The sequence below is a fragment of the Moschus berezovskii genome, chromosome 2 (genome assembly GCF_049115385.1).
Source record: "Moschus berezovskii isolate FMDL1 chromosome 2, NW_MosBer_1.0, whole genome shotgun sequence".
Classification (NCBI taxonomy): Eukaryota; Metazoa; Chordata; class Mammalia; order Artiodactyla; family Moschidae; genus Moschus; species Moschus berezovskii.
The window spans coordinates 40,373,089-40,393,579 of record NC_142461.1 but is presented as its reverse complement, the minus strand read 5'-3'; the positions used below and the strand labels follow the sequence as shown (position 1 = coordinate 40,393,579).

At 40.0% G+C, this 20,491-nt stretch overlaps 1 protein-coding gene across 2 annotated transcripts in view; it reads right to left on the bottom strand.

The window, feature by feature from the left end:
- PLEKHM3 (pleckstrin homology domain containing M3) overlaps positions 1-20,491 on the bottom strand; it is a 218,623-nt gene that overhangs the window by 21,325 nt on the left and 176,807 nt on the right. For both annotated transcript variants that reach the window (XM_055397162.2, XM_088827983.1), the window contains exon 7: positions 16,027-16,184. In XM_055397162.2, the coding sequence (XP_055253137.2) occupies positions 16,027-16,184 (158 nt within the window). The remainder of the gene's footprint in view (positions 1-16,026; positions 16,185-20,491) is intronic.

The window sequence follows — 20,491 nt, the reverse complement described above, 5'->3', positions numbered from 1 at the left end:
CTTGGGTGTTCATTGGAAGGACTGAGGCTAAAGCTGAAACTGCAATACTTTGGCCACCTCATGCGACAAGTTGACTCACTGGAAAAGACTGATGCTGGGAAAGGTTGGGGGCAGGAGGAGAAGGGGATGACAGAGAATGAGATGGCTGGATGGCATCACTGACTCTGTGGACATGAGTTTGAGTTAACTCCTGGAGTTGGTGATGGACAGGGAGGCCTGGCGTGCTGTGATTCATGGGGTCGTGGAGAGTCGGACACGACTGAGCGACTGAACTGAACTGAACTGAATGTTTCCAGTGCAGTCTTTAAACCAGTCACTGATTCATTATTTGCAAGTCAGTCTATTATGTTACTGGTTTTATAAAAGGCATTTCTGTTTTTCACATGAATTATTTTTTAAAAAATATTTATTTGGCTGTTTTGGCTCATGGGCTCTTCGTACGTTATGTCATGTGGGATCTCTTGCACATGGACTCTAGTTGTGGTACACGGGGTTAATTGTTCTGTGGCACATGGAATCTTAGTTCCCTGACCAGAGATCGAATGGGCATCCCCTGCACTGCAAGCCAGATTCTTAACCGCTGGACCATCAGGGAAGTCTCATGAATCACTTCTTTTAATACTCTCTTTCCCTGTTCTCGCATCAAAAATGTTCTTACCATTAATTTTGGTGAGCGCACCCACCCCCAGCCCCATCCATCAGCAGAAGTAAGTGAAACTAGCTAGCAAAGGATACATAGTAGTCTTTTACCCTCACCCTCCTAGGGTGCTTTGTGCCTCCCTCAAACTTCAGGCAAGTGCTGATAGCACAGTGAGCAGAAAGGATACTGTACTGTTTGACAGCCTGAATCTCCAACTACCTATGGGAATGGTATTGCAGGGGATGCTGGCATCCATGGATGGTGGAGTGGAATGGGGAAGGGGAGTGTGCTGCAGGGTGACGTGTAAATGATTGCTAAGCTCCCCAAGTTCTATGTTTTGATACAATTCAGTCTAAAGAGCAACTTTTGTACAGAGTGCAAACATCTATGAACTGAGCCTTTTAACTCTGTTTTACGTCCCATGAGAGAATCAGGAACCAAGCAGACGATTATTAATGGTAGCTATAGGTGGCATAGGCAGATGTTTCCTGATGCAGCATTGAGTGGTTTAATAGTCAAAATACTGAAAGGATTTAATAAAGATATGATAATGCACATTAGATGCTGAAATAAGAACAAGAAAACAACTTTAACAGGATACTGTTTGTACTCCTATAGTTGGATGAAAAAAGTCTCAAACCATCATAAACATATACTGACAAAACCAAGATACTATTGTACCTCTTGTAATTCTAAAGTATAAAAACAGTTCATTTCAAAACATATTGCTCAGTCTGAAAAGTCAACATTTTTTATATGGAAAGGTAAATACTCTTTCTCTTCTCCATTGTGTATTCAGGTTACTTATTTACAGTTCCACAGAGAAGGAAAAAGCACACACTAAGAAGTGACCTCAAAGATGTTTTGAAAATTAAGTTACCTGGGTAGCTTAGCAAAGCTCAAGCTTTTGACAGTGAAGTCTCCACTGGGCCAATAAAACACATCTGCCCCTAATATATAATTGAATGTTAGCGATCACTTGATAAAAGTCAGATATCTTGGCAATGTCTACATTTAAGCAGGCAAATTCCCTGAAATGAGCTTAAAAGCTATTTAAAATAAAATAGGTAAGTATGGATTTGAAAAACCAAAGTAAAATAAACCATCCATTCATAAATTATTTATTCAGCATTTACTATGTGCTGTTCTAGATGTAGAGGATGGAGCAGTGAGCAAAACAAGAGTATTTCCTTAAGAATCCTACATTATTTCTAAATGGTGGACTGAATCAATATTTGAATTTATATCTTAATGCCTTTGGGTGGATTGTATTAAAAAGAAAAAAAAACCAGTCAACTTCCCTGAAAATGTCATGACAAACTATCAAGAGACTAATACAAAATGAACCTGAAATAAAGCTCTTACAAGCTCTTACTTCTTTGGTCAATAAGAGCTTAAAACAGTGTCATACACCTGACATGTAGAGGCGGAGGGGATGGCTTCTTGGAGGTCACAAAGCAACTGAGTGGCAGAGTTAGGAATGACATCTAGACTTTCAAGTCATCAGTCCAATGATTTTTCTGAGGACTAGTCTGCCTCTATTTATTAAATGGATCTTCACAATTTTAGAGCCAGTTACGTATTTTTTTTTCTGTAAAATTACCCATTAGTGAAAATATATAGGTTAAATATGACTATCTTCCTGGTTCTACTATAATGTGATAAAAAGACTGGATGCAATCTCAGTTTTATTAAAAAATATATATGCATACATAAGTATGGAGAATTCTCTTCATTATATTTTTATGTATTTTAAGCACTTTCTATAATGAACATCGATCAATCTTACAGTTGGAAAGGTAAAACAGGAATTAAATAACTTACCCCCACTCCAAACCACAAAAAATTAGGTTAACTGAAATGCTTAGAGAGAAGATGATTAACACAATATAAACCACACACGTAACTAGAAACTTGGTAAGAAATCTGTCTGGGGGAGACAACAGCCATCTATTCAAGTGACCAAATGGCTTCAAAAAACAATAGCGGCCTCACCAGCTAGGATTGTGTTTACAAATGCGCGGTATTTATCAAGTGGCTTAATGGCATAAAGGGTCAGGTCAGCCCTGAGGATTACACAAAAGTCTTGCCTGTATCAGCAGACGTTCCGAAACATTTCAATGTGTGAATATAGGAGCCACCAGGCCAAGGTGAAATGTTATTTACCAAGTTACTCTTTGACCAAAGTTTAAAAGTCAAAAAAACGAGCATTGTGCTCCAGTTTTTATCAAGGAGAACCTTTACTCACTCAATAAATACACTGAGGAGCAGGCAGTCATGTAGCCTAAGTGGAGCAGAATTCCATCTTGTAAGTTAGTCTCCTTCTTCTGCCCCTCACAAAATCTGTATGCTCTCTGGGCTTCAGTGTTTCTACGCTAAAAATGTTGACATGGTCTCTACAGGTCCTTCCATCTTTGTTAGTTTTGATTCTAGAACACAGGCAGGGGAGTTAGAGAACTATGGAGAAAGTTCCTTAATATGCTCTTCTTCAACACCAGAGGGGGAGAGAGAGAGAACAGAGAGAGAGAAACACTAAGCAGATGCAAACCACTGGTTCCTCAGCAAAGGCACCTACGAGGAGGAGTCCAAAGTCCCTCGAGCTGCTGGGAGAATCCCACACCTCATTACGATACTTGCTGAGTGGCTGCGTCCCAAGAAAAGCCACAGAAAGGAAATATCATTAAAAAAGCCTATATGCATTGAGGGGAAGCTGTTCCCTCCCTAACACCCAACTCAGCCAAGGCTGTTGTTTCCTATTGTTGAACAGGATGTAACAGGGCTGCCAAGCACAGCCCACGAACCTGCTAATTAGGTGCACCGACAGTGTTTGTTTTGGAACCATTTACCAACAGAGGAATGTGTCAGGCTGATTAGTGAAAAAAGGGTATGTAATGTATGTGTATTCGAGTCCAGATGAGGGCATAATCCAGGTATTTGGTCTGTTTGTGCAGGGACTCACAGAAACTGGAGGCTGAGCAAACAGGAAGCTGCACGGGAAGACCAGCGTCTGCGTGGTGCGTCTCTCGCCTCCTCCTGCGGCGTTTTCTCCTACTCTCCTGACTCCCATCAAAAGATTCCTGCCCAAACGTGAAACTCTTTCATGAAATGAAAACTCTAATGGGTTGCCCAGAAAAATGGAAGAGCCTTTGTAAGGTCGCTGACAGATTCAGAGTTTGATAATTTTCTAGGCACGTTAAGGGGCATCTTAGGCAAAGCCATCTCCACAGTTACCTTCCATGAACAAATCAAAGGAAACCAGGGCAGTGGGAAACACAGCTCTTAACGGACTGTTGAAGTTGTGCTAAGAACTGCCCATCTCAGCATCTTCTGTGTGAAGAATTCTATACTTCATAATAAAGCAGTTTTCTTTCTCTCTTTTTAAAAGCAAACCTTTAAAAGGTTGGACTACAGTTAGTTACTTGAAGCTTCATTTGTTTATGAAGCTTAAAGAAGGGCAGAGGGTGCCAAGACAGAGAACAAAGTCCATGCCTCAACAAGTTCAGGTCCTCAGGGGCAGGATGATGTGAATTGCAATGAGATGCAAAATGACAAAGGCCAATTCCAGAGGTCAAAGTGTTGGGAGGAGTCCCCGTGCTCTTCGGTACAAGCTAGACATTTCTGGAGTTTGGCCAAAATGGATGAAAGTGATGGGGCTTGAACTGAATTCTTTAGGAGACTTTTTTTTTTTCCTTCTGTAAGGTAACCTGACAAAGGGCTTGCCTGGTGGCTCAAACAGCAAAGAATCTGCCTGCAATATGAGAGGTCTGAGTTCGATCCCTGGGTTGGGAAGATTCCCTGGAGGAGGGCATGGCAATCCACTCTAGTATTCTTGCCTGAAAAATCCCCATGCAGGGAGGAGCCTGGCAGGCTACAGTCCATGGGGTCGCAAAGAGTTGGACACGAGTGAGCAACTAAACACAGCGCAACCTGACAAAATAGATTTTAAAAGTGAAAAAGAGGCTAAGACCTCTTAGAAACTCACTCACTATGGGCTGTTCCATTCAGCCAGTGTTTGTTCTCAATAGACAAATGTAGCGAATGTTCTGTGAATGTGTGCAGACTGGATGTGGTGTCAGAGTATGTTAACTCAACCGGTAAGAGTTTGGTGTTGGTAAGTTCAGGGTCCTGTGTGCAATCGTGGTTTCTTGAAGGAGAGTAGGAAGTGACTAACTACTAGCTAACACTCAGTCTGGTTCTCCAAGTCCCTAGCGCTTTAACAAAACATGTAACCCTTTTAGAAGAATAACCAGTGAGCCGCAGATGCCCTAACACAGGAAGAACACATGCTCGGGGATGCCTTCCCAGGACAGGGGCATGTCATCATTCTTCCTAGGCCAACACTCACGCCAGAGAAATAATTGAAATGATAGATCAGCTGCTTCAACCTTATGTAGAAAGCTGCAGTGTTACTTCAGACTTAAACTATGCTCCTCTGAGTCATTCAGTCATGTCCAACTCTTTGCAACCCCATGGACTGTAGCTTACCAGGCTCCTCCGTCCATGGGATTCTCCAGGCAAGAATACTGGAGTGAGTAGCCATTCCTTTCTCCAGAGGATCTTCCCAACCCAGGGATTGAACCTGGGTCTCCTGCATTGCAGGCAGATTCTTTATTGACTGAGCAACCAGGGAAGCCTAATGCTCCTCTAGCTTCATAAATATTTTTTTCCAGGTTTATTAAGATATAGTTAACATAATATTGTATTAGTTTCAGGCATACAACATGATAATTTGATATAGGTACATGTTGCAAAATGATCACCACAATAAGTTTAGCTAACTCCATCACCTCACATAGTCACAATTTTTTTTTCTTGTGCTGAGAACTTTTAAGATATATTCTCTTAGCAACTTTCAAATATATGATATAGTATTGCCATCTCTAATTCAAGGGGAGGGAAATGGCAACCTACTCCAGTATTCTTGACTGCGAAATTCCAAGGACAGAGGAGCCTGGTGGGCTATAGTCCACAGGGTCGCAGAGTCAGACGTGACGTAGTGACTAAGCCTGCTGCCGCCGCCGCCACCATGCTATACAGTATTCATCTTATAAACGGAAATCTGTACCTCTGACCCCCGTAACTCATTTTGCCCACTCCATACCCCCCACCTCTGGCAACTACTAATCTGTTCTATCTATGAATTTGCTTTTTTAGAGCCCACATTATAGGTGATAGCATACAATATCTGCCTTTCCCTGTCTGACTGTTTTCACTTAGTGCCAATATTATAAATTCTCTTAACTAATCGCTGCAGATGCTGACTGCGGCCATGAAATTAAAAGATGCTTGCTCCTTGGAAGAAAAGTTATGACCAACCTAGACAGCATATTAAAAAGCAGAGACATTACTTTTCCAACAAAAGTCCGTCTAGTCAAGGCTATGGTTTTTCCAGCAGTCATGTATGGATGTGAGAGTTGGACTATAAAGAAAGCTGATCGCCGAAGAATTGATGCTTTTGAACTGTGGTGCTGGAGAAGACTCTTGAGAGTCCCTTGGACTGCAAGGAGATCCAACCAGTCCATTCTAAAGGAAATCAGTCCTGAATATTCATTGGAAGGACTGATGCTGAAACTCCAATACTTTGGCCACCTGATGCAAAGAACTGACTCATTTGAAAAGACCCTGATGCTGGGAAAGACTGAAGGCAGGAGGAGAAGGGGACGACAGAGGATGAGATGGTTAGATGGCATCACCGACTCAATGGACATGAGTTTGAGTAAACTCTGGGAGTTGGTGATGGACAGGGAGGCCTGGCATGCTGCAGTTCATGGGGTCACAAAGAGTCAGACACAACTGAGTGACTGAACTGAACTAATCAGCTTTTTTTAAAAAGCTCTGTCAGTGTTCTTAACGAATACACATAACATACTTGGGAGAGTTGAACCAAACAGTAAGTAGCTCTGGGATGCTTACTGTATGAAACCCACCAAATTCATGTGGTGGTGGTTTAGTCACTAAGTCATACCCGACTGTTGAGCACCGTAGACTGTAGCCTGCCAGGCTCCTCTGTCCATGGGATTCTCTAGGCAAGAGTACTGGAGTGGGTTGCCATTTCCTTCTCCAGGGGATCTTCCTGATCCAGGAATCGAACCCGGGTCTCCTGCATTGCAGGCAGATTCTTTACTGACTGAGCTACGAGGGAAGCCAAATTCATATATTAATGTATAATGTTCTTATAGTACTCTACATCAAAAGTGAAAGTGAAAATCAAAATGTTAATTGCTCAGTTGTATCCAACTGAGCCACCCTACGCACTGTAGCCTGTCGGCTTCCTCTGTCCATGGAATTCTCCAGGCAGGAATACTGGAGTGGATAGCTATTTCCTTCTCCAACAGATATTCCCAACCCAGGGATTGAACCAGAGCTTCCCTTATGGCTCAGACGGTTAAGAGTCTGCTTGCAATGTGAGAGACCCGGGTTTGATCCCTGGGTCAGGAAGATCCTCTGGAGAAAGAAATGGCAACCTATTCCATTACTCTTGCCTGAAAAATCCCATGAATGGAGGAGCCTGGCAGGCTATAGTCCATGGGGTCACAGAGTCGGACATGATTGAGCGACTTCACTCACCTTCTTCTTTTCCTGCACTGCAGGCAGATTCTTTACCATCTAAGCCACCAGGGAAGCCCACTCCATATCTAAATACAGCCCCAAATGGGAGTGGGGTCATTAAACCTTAAAGTGCAATGTTTTCCATACTGGAAAACCTGTGGGGATGGCTTGTCTGTGACATGAAAAATTCAACACGGCTGAATGGATTAGATTGAAAGGCTGCAACTGATTTATGATAGCTGGTATACTTTGTAAGTCTTATGTTAAAACGCATGCAGAGTGTTATCTAAGAGGAAGCATTTATGTCCTTGTGATGTGGAAACATTTCAAGATTGAGGACTGGCACCTTCACAGACGTGTGTGATGCAGGATGGCCTCCTTAGCAGCATTCTGTCCTTAGTAACAAAAGAAGATCAGTGATATGCAGAGATGTTGGAAAGAAAGCTGGATAGAAGGGAATTTTAGGATTAAAAAAAAAAAAACAACCTAAGTTCTGGGTCATTCTGTGGGTTTATGTGACTTCTTTGCTTTTACACTGATTGCTTTCCCTAACATCTTAGGGCTGTTATCAGTCTAATCTTCTGATTTGCCTTTCTGAGAAGTTAGAGCCCTTATTTCTTACTCTCCATCAAGAAGGCTGTGTTTTGTCATTCCTGCTTCCTCAGGATGTAGACCTGGACCATTGTTTTCACAGAAGGTCCCTCTCTCCTAGAGCTGAGCTCTCTTTTCAGTCCTCTACAGGGGTAAATGCTGGATTAGGCTCAAGTAAAGCAGTTTTGTGATTCTGGATCTTTCTACTGTATTCAAAATCTTGCAACCTGGATTTCAGTGTTTTCCTATTTAAAGGAGAGAGGTATGTATTTAATCTGAGATGTGCCTTCCTAAACCTGATAAAGGCAGGCCCTCATTCCACAGGTACCATGGCCTGCCCTGGCTGCACAGAGGGGGAAGCCTGGCTGTGGTCCCCTTTCCCAGCTCCCCCGCCCTCTCAGGATAGACCTTTGGACACTTCACAAAACAAAGGCAGAGCTTTCCCCCAGCCCAATTTAACTCCAGCTCACTGCTCCAAGTATAAAAATAATCCAGGTTGGCAAATAAAGGGAAAACTGTAAAGAACAGTTTTGCAGGGAGGTTTCTTTAATAACAGGTACATACGATTTTCAAATTTCTATTAGGGGGTATGCTCCAAAAACAGTTTCAAGACTATAGGTACAGAAAAAACAGTGATGTACAATGAAAAAAGCACGGAGTTTAGAGTCAGATATATCTGGGTTCACGTTTTGGCTTTATCTCTTGGGCCAAGTTAATTGCCTCCTCTGAAACTAGGTTTCCTCATTATAAAAATGGAGGTAACAATACTTCCTCAGAGGACTGGTAGAAGAATTAAACGATGAGATATGAAAACTGCTGGCACTAGTAAGTATTAGTGCGATTCCCCTACAAGCCCAGAATAGTGGCTATGTCAGCCAGAGATGCTGTTCTAAAAATTAATACTAGGGTTTTATTTCTAAATTACACATTTGTGAAGTTTCCTTCTGCAGAACAATTCATTTAATAAGGAAAAGAAAGTCTTAAGAGTTGACCAATGTTTGATAATGTTGTTTAATCACCAAGTCATGTCCAACTCTTTTGTGACCCCATAGACTGTAGCCTGCCGGGCTCCTCTGTCCATGGAATTTTCCAGGCAAGAATACTTGAATGGGTTGTTATTTCCTTTTCAAGGAGATCTTCCCGATCCAGGGATCAAACCCACGTCTCCTGGATTGGCAGGCAGATTCTTTACCACTGAGCCACCTGGGAAGTCCAGGTGATATATGGCCATAATCAAATAAGCTTGTTAGAACTGGGTATATGCTGATACTGAAGTGCATGAATCAGTGCTTCAGAGCTCAACATGAGGTTTTCTCCTCTGTTTAGAAATTGTGGGACATCTTTCTACTCACAATGCATGCCATTCTCCTTAGTGGAACCCCAGGTCGACCCCCTCCACTGTGGCTCCTCCCACATGCGAATGCAACTGCCTGGTGGCTTGTCTGTCTCTTACTGGAGACCGTCAACTATTTGTGAGCAAGGAGCATGCCGGGTTCACTTTGTGTCTCCAGAACCCAGCCCAGTGCACAAACATAATATGCTCAGTGAATCATTTATTGAAGGAATGAATAGTTCTAATGCTTGTGGAATGTTCTTTACTGAATTGTAATTATGTTGTTCACATGATAGTTGGGTCTGAAAGGATATTAAATATAGTTCTGAGGGCAAAGGGGTGCTGAATTTAGCAAGATGGTTTAGATATGGATGTGGTAACAATTTCACTAAAACTAAATTTCTAGGATTTTCACATTCAGATTTTTAAAACATATTTTATTATGGAAAATGTCAAACATATTCAGAAAGTAGAGAGGATGGTATAATAAACCCCTGCATACTTATAACCTAGTTTCAATGATTATCTCTTTCATCTATATTTATCTTCTCCTTCCCACCATCAGATTATTTTGAAGCAAATCTGATTTATCATCACTTCATCCATAAAGATTTTAGTTACACATAGATTTTAAAGTTTATCCTACTATTCAAATTTATTTTTATTTATGTATGTGTATGTGCTCAGTTGTATTCAACTCTTTGTGACCCCATGGACTGTAGTCTTCTAGGCTCTTGTCCATAGAATTTTTCAGGCAAGAATACTGGAGTGGATTGCCATTTCCTTCTCCAGAGGATCTTCCTGACCCAGGGATTGAACCTGGGTCTCTTGTGCCTTCTGCATTGGCAGGTGGATTCTTTACCACTAGCGCCACCTTTACTTAGTACATCTTTATAGATACGTTTTAAATCTGCAACTCTATTTCTAATTACAGTTTTCCTTCAGTAAATCTTTTATTAGGGTTTCTGTTTGTCCTTTTCCATTGACGTGTATAATTCACTCCCAGCGTTTAAGTGGAAAGTGAACACCATGAAAAAGCTCGGCAGGTTCCTGGAAAGTATTATGAACCTGGAATTCCAGGAAGGCTCATGGCTCCTTCAGACTCAGACATCCGTGCAAGCAAATAAAGGGAACTGAATCTGACTAAGGGAGAAACAGAGGATTCCGACTGTATTCCTTCCTACAGGGTAAAGGCTTTATGAGCCCATGGCTGTGCTAATGTGGTCATTTTGGTTGTGAGAATCCAGCATCTTGGATCATGACCACAGGTATCTTAGAGGAGGGTTCTTTCTCCTGCATGTGACTCAGAATCACATGGGGAGTCTTTGAAGATACCGATTCTGGGGATTTAAAGAAGCCACATCTCACAGGAGATTCAGATGTGCAGTGAGAGAGGAGCACCTCTGCCCTGCAAGAGACAAGTACCGAGACTGAAGGCTTTAAACGTGTGTGCACCCCAGCACCCTGATTTTGGTTTCTAATATTCTCTATTAAAAAGGAACCGGGGCCCCCTGGGGAAATGACTGCTTCTACGATTAGGGCAGGAATTATATAAGATGAGCTGGGAGCATTGGGCAGCGCTACGAAGTAAGGAACTGCTCAACACCAAAACCTCCATAATCACTGTGATATGCCAAGGGTACACAAGAGCCAACTGAAAGAGTTAAATGGCTAAAACTGGAACGGTTTGAGTACCACAAGCAAGTGGTATTGGATTATAACCCAGAGTATAAAATAAATACTTTTTATTTATTTATTTTGGGCTCCCTGGTGGCTCAGATGGTAAAGAATCTGCCTGCAATGCAGGAGACCTATGTTCGATCCCCTGGAGAAGGAAATGGCAACCTACTCCAGTATTCTTGCCTGGAGAATTCCATGGACAGAGAAGCCTGGTGGGCTATAGTCCATGGGGTCACAAAGAGTCAGACATGACTATGGGACTAACGCACACACATAAATATGCATGAGTCCATACTGATATGAATAAATAATTAAAAAAATAAATGGGAAAGAAGAAACAAATCTGTTAGGCAGAAGAATTCCAAATGACTTTGTACATATTCCAATCATATAAGCCCCACTGCTTAAGTGTGGGTCGAACATACTGACTTCCAGAAGGAAAGTATGAAAAGGAGATGGGAGTGGGTGGGGGATGAGTAACTTTGAAGTGGAGACACAAAAACTATAGTGATCAGTCACGTTCATAGTATGTACCCATGATATGATATCATGATGAAAATCATGATGAAAATGATACTTCCTCCTTGTTCTTCCTCCCAAACCCATAGAACCTGGTATAATCATAAGAAAGACAACAAATATATCCCAATAGAAGGACTGTACAAAATACCTGACCAGTACCCTGCAAAACTGTCAAGGCCATGAAAACAAAGTCTGAAAGATTGGTACCACCACAGAGCAGAGAATGATGAAGCAATTAAATGTAATGTGACATTCTGGAACAGAAAAGATGACTAGGCAGAAACTAAGGAAATCAGAAAAAACAACTATGGATTTTAGCTAATAATTGTATATCAATATTGGTTCATGAATTGTAACAAATGTACCATCTAATGTAAGATGTTAATAGTGAAAACTGGGTATGGAATATAAAGGAATTTTCTGTACTATCTTTGTGATTTTTCTGTAAATCTAAAGTTGTTCTAATAAAGTTTATTAAAACTTTTCAGCTTTGATCTTTGAGCCAAATGTTCTGCTGAATGAACTGTTTTAACAGGTTTTATTTTTTAGGATAGGGCTTCCCTGGTGGCTCCCCAGTAAAGAATCCACCTGCTAACATAGGAGATGTGGGTTTGATCCCTGGGTTGGGAAGATACCCTAGAGAATGAAATGGCAACCTGCTCTGGTGTTTGCCTGGGAAATCCCATGGACAGAGGAACCTGACAGGCTATCGTACACAAGGTCCCAAAGAGTTGGACACAACTTAGCAACTAAATGACAACAACATTTTTAAGGACAGTTTTAGAGTTACAGGAAAACTGAGTAAGTAGTACAGAGTTCCCATTTTATGACTGACCTCCAGTTTTCCTGATTATCAACATCTTGCATTAGTGCAGTAGTTTGTTAGAATTAATGAACCAATATTGGTATATTATTAACTGAAGTCCACAGTTTAAAATAAAGAGTTATTTTGACAAATGTATAATGTCATGTATGCACTATTACAGAATCATATAATCTCATTGCCCCCAAATTTCCTGTGCTTCACCTATTCATTCCTCCCTACCCCCTCTCAAGACCCTGGTAATCATTGCTTTTCTTACTGTCTATAGTTTTGCCTTTTTCAGAATGTCACATACTTGGAATCATACAGTAAGTAACTTTTTCAGATTGGCTTCTTTCACTCAATAATATGCACTGAAGTTTCCTCCATGTCCTTTTGTGGTAAAATAGCTCATTTTTTTTAAATCCCTGAATAATACTGCACTATATGGATAAACCACAGTTTCTTTATCCATCCACTTAGTAAAGGACAACTTGGTTGTTTCCAGTTTGGGGCAATTAGGAATAAAGCTGCTATAAATACCCATGTGTAGATTTTTAAGTGAACCTAAGTTACAAACTCATGTTATTTAAAGGTATATTGTTAATTTTCAAATATTTGGGTATTCTGCAGGTATCTTTCTATTATTGATTATAGTTTAGTTTCATTATGGTCTGAGACCATACTTTGCATAAATTCTATTCTTTAAAATTTGTCCAGATGTGTTTAATGGTCCAGAATGTGATCTCTCTCTTAGTAAATATTCCATGTGAGCTTGAGAAGAATGTATATTCTGCTTTTGGATGGACCACACGAATTGACACGGATGTCCATTAGATTCAGCTGGTTGATACTGCTTTTCAATTTAACTATACATTCACTGATTTTCTGCCTATGGGATCTGTCAGTTACTGACAAAGGGGCGCTGAAGTCTCTAGCTGTAATAATTATTAGTTGCTCAGTTGTGTCTGACTCTTTGTTTCCCCATGGACTGCAGCCCACCAGGCTCCTCTGTCCATGAGATTTCCCAGGCAAGACTACCGGAGTGGGTTGCCATTCCCTTCTCCAGGGGATCTTCCTGACCCAGGGTCTCCCGCATTGCAGACACCAGGGAAGCCCAACTATAATAATGGATATACTTAAATATAATTGTGGATTCATCTGTTTCTCCATGTAGTTGTTGGTTTTTGCCTCATGCATTTTTGACTCTCTGTTTATACACACTAAAGATTGCTTTTTATTTTTCAAACAACTGACCCAGTTATCGTTATATAATGCCCCTCTTTATCATGGTGTAAAAAATTGGTATTATTTCTTCAAATATTCAACAAAATTCACCAGTGAAGCCATCTGACTTCTTCATGGGAAGATTTAAAAATTACTATTTCAATTTCTTGTTGAAGGCCTATTCACATTTCTATTTCTTCTTGAGTCAGTTTTGGTACTTTGTCTTTCTAGACATTTATCCATTTAATCTAAGTTGTTGTTTATACTGCCTCTTAAAAATTCTTTTAATTGCTATACCCTTTTTCTTTCCTGATACTGGCAATCTGTATCTTCTCTCTTGATTTTTTTGGTCGGCCTACCTAAAAGGCTATCAAGTTTGTTAATCTTTTCAAAGAACCAATTTGTGGTTTCATTGACTTATTGTTTTTCATTTCATTGATATCTTCTCTAATCTTAATTCTTTCTTTCCTCCTGCTTGCTTTGGATTTACTTTGCTTTTCTTAAGTTTCTTAAAGTGGAATTTTAGGTTATTAATTTGAGACCTTCTTTCCTCTTTTCTGATATAGGTGTTTATAGCTATAAATTTCTCTCAAAGAACTACTTAAGCTGCATTCCATACATTTTGATATTTTGTATTTCATTTTCATTCATTTAAAAATATTTTAGTGATGTCCCTGGCAGTGTTTAAGACTTCACCTTCCAATGTAGGGGTTGCAGGTTCAATCCCTGGTTGGGGAGCTAAGATTCTACATGTCTCACAGCCAAAAAAACCAAAACACAGAACAGAAGCAATATTGTAACAAATTCATTATAAAGACTTACAAAAATCATTTAAAAAACTGATACAGTAAAATGGTGAACTTAATGCTCTTTAAAATTTTTTAAGAATTTCTCTTGTGGATTTCTTCTTTGACACATGGGTTTTTAGAGCACATTATTTAATTTCCAAATACTTTGGGATTTTTCAAAATTTTTTTCTACTGGAGATCTTAATTCCATGTTTCAGAGAACACACCTGGTATGGTTTCAATCTTTTAAATTTATTGAGACTTCTTTTATGGCCCAGAATATATGGCATATTCAGTTGGAAGTATTTTTTTAATTTTTACTTTTTTATTAAACATTTTTTATTTCAGTATAATTCACATAAAACTCACTCTTTTAAAGTGTAAAATTCACTGCTTTTTAGTATATTCACAAGACTATATAACCATCACCACTATCCAATTCTAGAACATTTGCATCACCCCCCTCCCAATAAATCCATGCTCATTAGTAGTTATTCTCTTTCCCCCTTCCCCAAGCTCTAGGCACCTACAAATCTACTTTCTGTCTCTATGGATTTGCCTTTTGGGTACATTTCATATAAATAGAACATATGTGGCCTTTTGTGTCTGGCTTATTGCACTTAGCATATTGGCTTCAAGGTTCATCCACTCTGTACCATATACTTCATTCCTTTTTAGATGGGATAATATTTCACTATGTGGATATATCACATTTTGTTTATCTAGTCATTAGCTGATAGGCATTTATATTGTTTCTAATTTTTGATTACTATGAATACTGTTGCTATGAACATTTGTATACAAGTTTTTGTGTGGTATACATTTTTAAGAAGTACATAATCTTTAGGCTATGAGCTAAATAACAGTACTCAGGAAACTGGAGGCAGGAGAGTGTGTGTGTGTCTGTGTGTGTGTATGTAGGGAATCTTAGGACTGTGTGTCTGTGTGTGTGTGTGTATGTAGGGAATCTTATGTTTATGTCTCTGTCTTTCTGTGTGTGGGACCTAGATGTTTACAAATAGTCTCTGGGTTTAAGAAGAGGCCAGAAGGGCTGAGTGGACTCTTAATATCTTAGCTTTACCACACATGCTTCAACTCTCCCTGGCTGCATGCCTCACCTTCTATCCTGAACCACAGAGTAAGTGAGCCTCGCAGGGTGGGAAATGAGCCATGACATTCATGCCCAGAGAAGCCAATGCACTTATGCACAAACAATGTATATTCCTATTATGCTTTTGGAATAAAAGGAAAAGTGATATGTATCATTTTATGACTCAAGAAACAGGCAACAGGAAAAACCCTGCTCTTAAGTCAGGGGAAAAAAGTCATCCGTCAATCAATGGAAGTGATGATACCCAAATATTACTTTGGTTAGAAAAAGAATCCCACATGGATGCCCACTTTTCTCTCCTTTGGATCCTAAAACTTTCATCACTAGACTGTAGTGCATCTATAGAAAGAGCATGTGGTGAGCTAGACAGCTGTTCACCAGTGTCCTCTGGTCTTCTTCCTAGTCATCCATCCAGTTTGGGTCTTCCTCTGAGACTACGATTTCCATAGCCCATCACTTGACCCTGGGATGGTTGTGAGAATTCTTCCACCCCCATTTTTATTCTCAAAAATGAAGCTGAATACTCTTTGTTACCAAATAAGGCAGATCTAGACTATGTTTTTTTTGCAACTTTGTTATATCATTCTGGATAAAGGAAGCAAGGTGAGTTGGAAATAAATGTAGGAAACAAAAGGGTAAAAAATATTCTCCAGGAAAATGGAAAATCTGATGCAGAGGCAGAGACAGAGACACAGTACTTGACTAAAAGTTGGCCCGATCTGGCCCAATAACACTGCATGTGACATATTCAGGTATACTGTTATAAGACAAGAGATTCTGTACCTGCTTGTTGAAATATCCTCAAAAGGGTAGAGGATCTCTCCATTGTTACAGATCTCACAGATGAACCCCTTCTGGCTACAAAGACTGCAGCTGTACACATGGGAGGTGGCAAACTTAATGACCTTGCCCAGGAATGGAGCCAGCTTTCCCTCTATTACCTGCAGAAAGAGAAACAGAACAGGGAAGAAAGCAAATTTGTTGAGAACAAAAAGTCTTGTAGATGCAAGACTTGAATTCCTTTCCTTTACACAACAGGAAAACCTCTAATTATAATTTCTCAGCAACTCTGAGAAAGAAAAGACATAGTATTTTCGCTCCAAAAGAACTCTCTGGCTTAAACCACTGGGGGTTGAAAAATGAAGATGTTGAAACTTCTTTTGTATTGCTCCTTTTCTGCAGTGTGTTGTAGCGGATAGAGGACCAACAAACGGGGAAGCCTACTTTCATAGACACAGTTAAGGTGTAGTATACCAGGAGTGTGGTGGATTTCCCAAAACAGATCGAAAACATACAGGGTAACTACTGATGCAGAATTTTATGTTATGTTATATATTCAATAATATCTGTTTCCTAGGAGAAGGGGACGACAGAGAATGAGATGGCTGGATGGCATCACCGACTCGATGGACATGAGTTTGAGTGAACTCTGGGAATTGGTGATGGACAGGGAGGCCTGGCGTGCTGTGATTCATGGGGTCGCAAAGAGTTGGACACGACTGAGCGACTGAACTGAACTGAACTGAACTGAATATGTTAACAGAATAGTTTTTTCACCAGCTCACCTAAGAACATGTAACAAATGTGGAAAAATAGGTTTCTCTCGCTGCTGCTAAGTATCATAACAGAAATTGCAATTTGGCAGTGTGAGGGCTATATTTAGCCTGAAGATTTTTTTAAATCTCTTAGTGTTTAAAAAAATGAGCCAATTTAATAATTGGGGGGGGGGTTACATAAAAATTCAGATTTTTGGCTTCTTATGAAAAATCATTCAGTTCAGTTCAGTTCAGTCGCTCAGTCGTGTCCGACTCTTTGCGACCCCATGAATCACAGCACGCCAGGCCTCCCTGTCCATCACCAGCTCCCAGATTTCACTCAAACTCATGTCCATCGAGTCAGTGATGCCATCCAGCCATCTCATTCTCTGTCGTCCCCGTCTCCTCCTGCCCCCAATCCCTCTCAGCATCAGAGTCTTTTCCAGTGAGTCAGCTCTTCTCATGAGGTGGCCAAAGTATTGGAGTTTCATCTTTAGCATCAGTCCTTCCAATGAACACCCAGGACTGATCCCTTTAGATATGGCAAAACTAGGCCTGGATTCCAACATGATGATGATCCCGGCTGTGAGTAGAGGATGTTGGCTCCTGCTGAGACATGTGCTCTTCAACTGACACTTGTCTCCACGAGGCCCCAGTGTCTTGAGTTTGCCTGCCTCCCACAGTCCCCTCCCCTCAAACATTCATGAGTTTGGAGCTGATGGTTCATCAGAGCCCCACGTCACTTAACTAATAATGCACAGGCTTCAAAGACTTTAGCAGTTTCTATACTAACAAGATAAAATCTGCCTTTATTTCTCTCTTACTGAGGCACATGCATATACATGCTGATTTTGATATAAGAAAAAAATGAAGATTGAATTTAATTTGGAAATAGCTGGAAATAGATGGATACTTTCAAATGAATCATAATTAAAATGAGAATTCTACATAAAAATAACATCTTAGAGCAGTAAATCATACTTAAAGAGATATTACAAGGTCAAGGTAAACAAATAGTAGTGGCTGATAATACAAAAGTAGAAGACTATAAGGAATATAAAAATGTATTCTGCAATTTCTTTACACACTAACAATGAAATATCAGAAAGAGAATGTAAAAAATCACCCCTTTTAAAACCACATCAAAACAATAAAATAAAATAATTATGAATAAACCCCACCAAGAAGGTGAAAGACTTATATACTGAGAACTACAAAACATTAATAAAGGAAATTGAAGATGATTCAAAGAAATAGAAAGATATCCCATGCTCTTGGATTGGAAGAATTAATATTGTTAAAATGGCTATATTACCCAAAGTAATCTACAGATTTAATGTGATCCTTATCAAATTGACTGAAATTTTTCACAGAACCAGAACTGATAATCCTGAAATCTATTGTCCCTTCCCTGGTGGCTCAGACAGTAAAGAATCCGCCTGCAATGTGGGAGATCTGTGTTTGATCCCTAGGTTGGAAAGATCCCCTGGAGAAGGGAATGGCTATCCACTCCAGTATTCTTATATACTGAGAACAACAAAACATTAATAAAGGAAACTGAAGATGATTCAAAGAAATAGGAAGATATCCTATGCTCTTGGATTGGAAGAATTAATATTGTTAAAATGGCAATACTACCCAAAGCAATCTACAGATTTAATATGATCCCTATCAAATTATCCATGATATTTTTCAAAGAATCAGAACAGATAATCCAAAAATTATCTATACAGAACCATAAAAAGCCCAGATTTGCCAAAGCAATCCTGAGGAAAAAGAACAAAGCAGGAGGCGTAACTTTACCAGACTTTAGATAATACTACAAAGTTACAGTAATCAAAACAGTGTGGTACTGGTACAAAAACAGACATGGATCAATGGAACAGAATAGAAAGCCCAGAAGTAAACCCACATACTTATGGTCTAATAAATCTTGACAAAGAAGGCAAGGATATAAAATGGGAAAAAGACAGCCCCTTTAGCAAGTAGTGCTGGGAACGTTGAACAGCTGCATGCAAATTAAATTTGAACACACCCTCACACCATATACAAAAATAAATTTAAAATGGGTTAAAGACTTAAATATGACATGATACTCCTAGAAGAGAATATAGGTGAAACATTCTCTGACATAAATTGTACCAGTGTTTTCTTAGGTTAGCTTCCCAAGGTAATGGAAATAAAAGCAAAAATAAACAAATGGGACCTAATCAAACTTATACACTTTTGCACAGCAAAGAAAACCATAAATAAAACAAAAAGATAACCTATAAACTAGGAGAAGACATTTGCAAATGATGTTACCAACAAGAGCTTCAGTTCAGTTCAGTCGCTCAGTCATGTCCAACTCTTTGCGATGCCATGGACCACAGCACACCAGGCCTCCCGGTCCATCACCAACTCCCGGAGTTTACTCAAACTCATGTCCATTGAGTCAGTGATGCCATCCAACTGTTTCATCCTCTGTCATCCCCTTCTCCTCCTGCCCGCAATCTTTCCCAGCAACAGGGTCTTTTCAAATGAGTAAGTTATTTGCAACAGGTGGCCAAAGTATTAGAGTTTCAGCTTCAACATCAGTCCTTCCAATGAATACCCAAGGCTGATCTCTTTTAGGATGGACTGGCTGGATCTCCTTGGAGTCCAAGGGAATCTCAAGAGTCTTCTTCAACACCACAGTTCAAAAGCATCAATTCTTTGGCACTCAGCTTTCTTTATAGTCCAACTCTCACACCCATACATGACTACTGGAAAAACCATAGCCTTGACTAGACCGAACTTTGTTGGCAAAGAAATATCTCTGCTTTTTAATATGCTGTCTAGGTTGGTCATAACTTTCCTTCCAGGGAGTAAACATCTTTTAATTTCATGGCTGCAGTCACCATCTGCAGTGATTTTGGAGCCCCCAAAATAAAATCAGTCACTGTTTCCACTGTTTCCCCATCTATTTGCCATGAAATGATGGGACTGGATGCCATGATCTTAGTTTTCTGAATGCTGAGCTTTAAGCCAACCTTTTCACTCTCCTCTTTCACTTTCATCAAGAGGCTCTTTAGTTCTTCTTCACTTTCTGCCATAAGGGTGGTGTCATCTGTATATCTGACGTTATTGATATTTCTCCCGGCAATCTTGATTCCAGCCTGTGCTTCATCCAGCCCAGCGTTTCTCATGATGTAGTCTACATATAAGTTAAATAAGCAGGATGACAATATACAGCCTTGACATACTCCTTTTCCTATTTGGAACCAGTCTATTGTTCCATGTGTAGTTCCAACTGTTGCTTCCTGACCTGTATACAGTTTCCCAATAGGCAGGTCAGGTGGTCTGGTATTTCCATCTCTTGAAGAATTTTCCACAGTTTATTGTGATCCACAAAGTCAAAGGCTTTGGCATAGTCAATGAAGCAGAAATAGATGTTTTTCTGGAACTCTCTTGCTTTTTTGATAATCTAGTGGATGTTGGCAATTTGATCTCTGGTTCCTCTACCTTTTCTAAAATCAGCTTGAATATTTGGAAATTAACAGTTCATGTATTGCTGAAGCCTGGCTTGGAGAATTTTGAGCATGACTTTACTAGTGTGTGAGATGAGTGCAATTGTGCAGTAGTTGGAGCATTCTTTGGCATTGCCTGTCTTTGGGACTGGAATGAAAACCAACCTTTTCCAGTACTGTGGCCACTGCTGAGTTTTCTAAATTTGCTGGCATATTGAGTGCAGC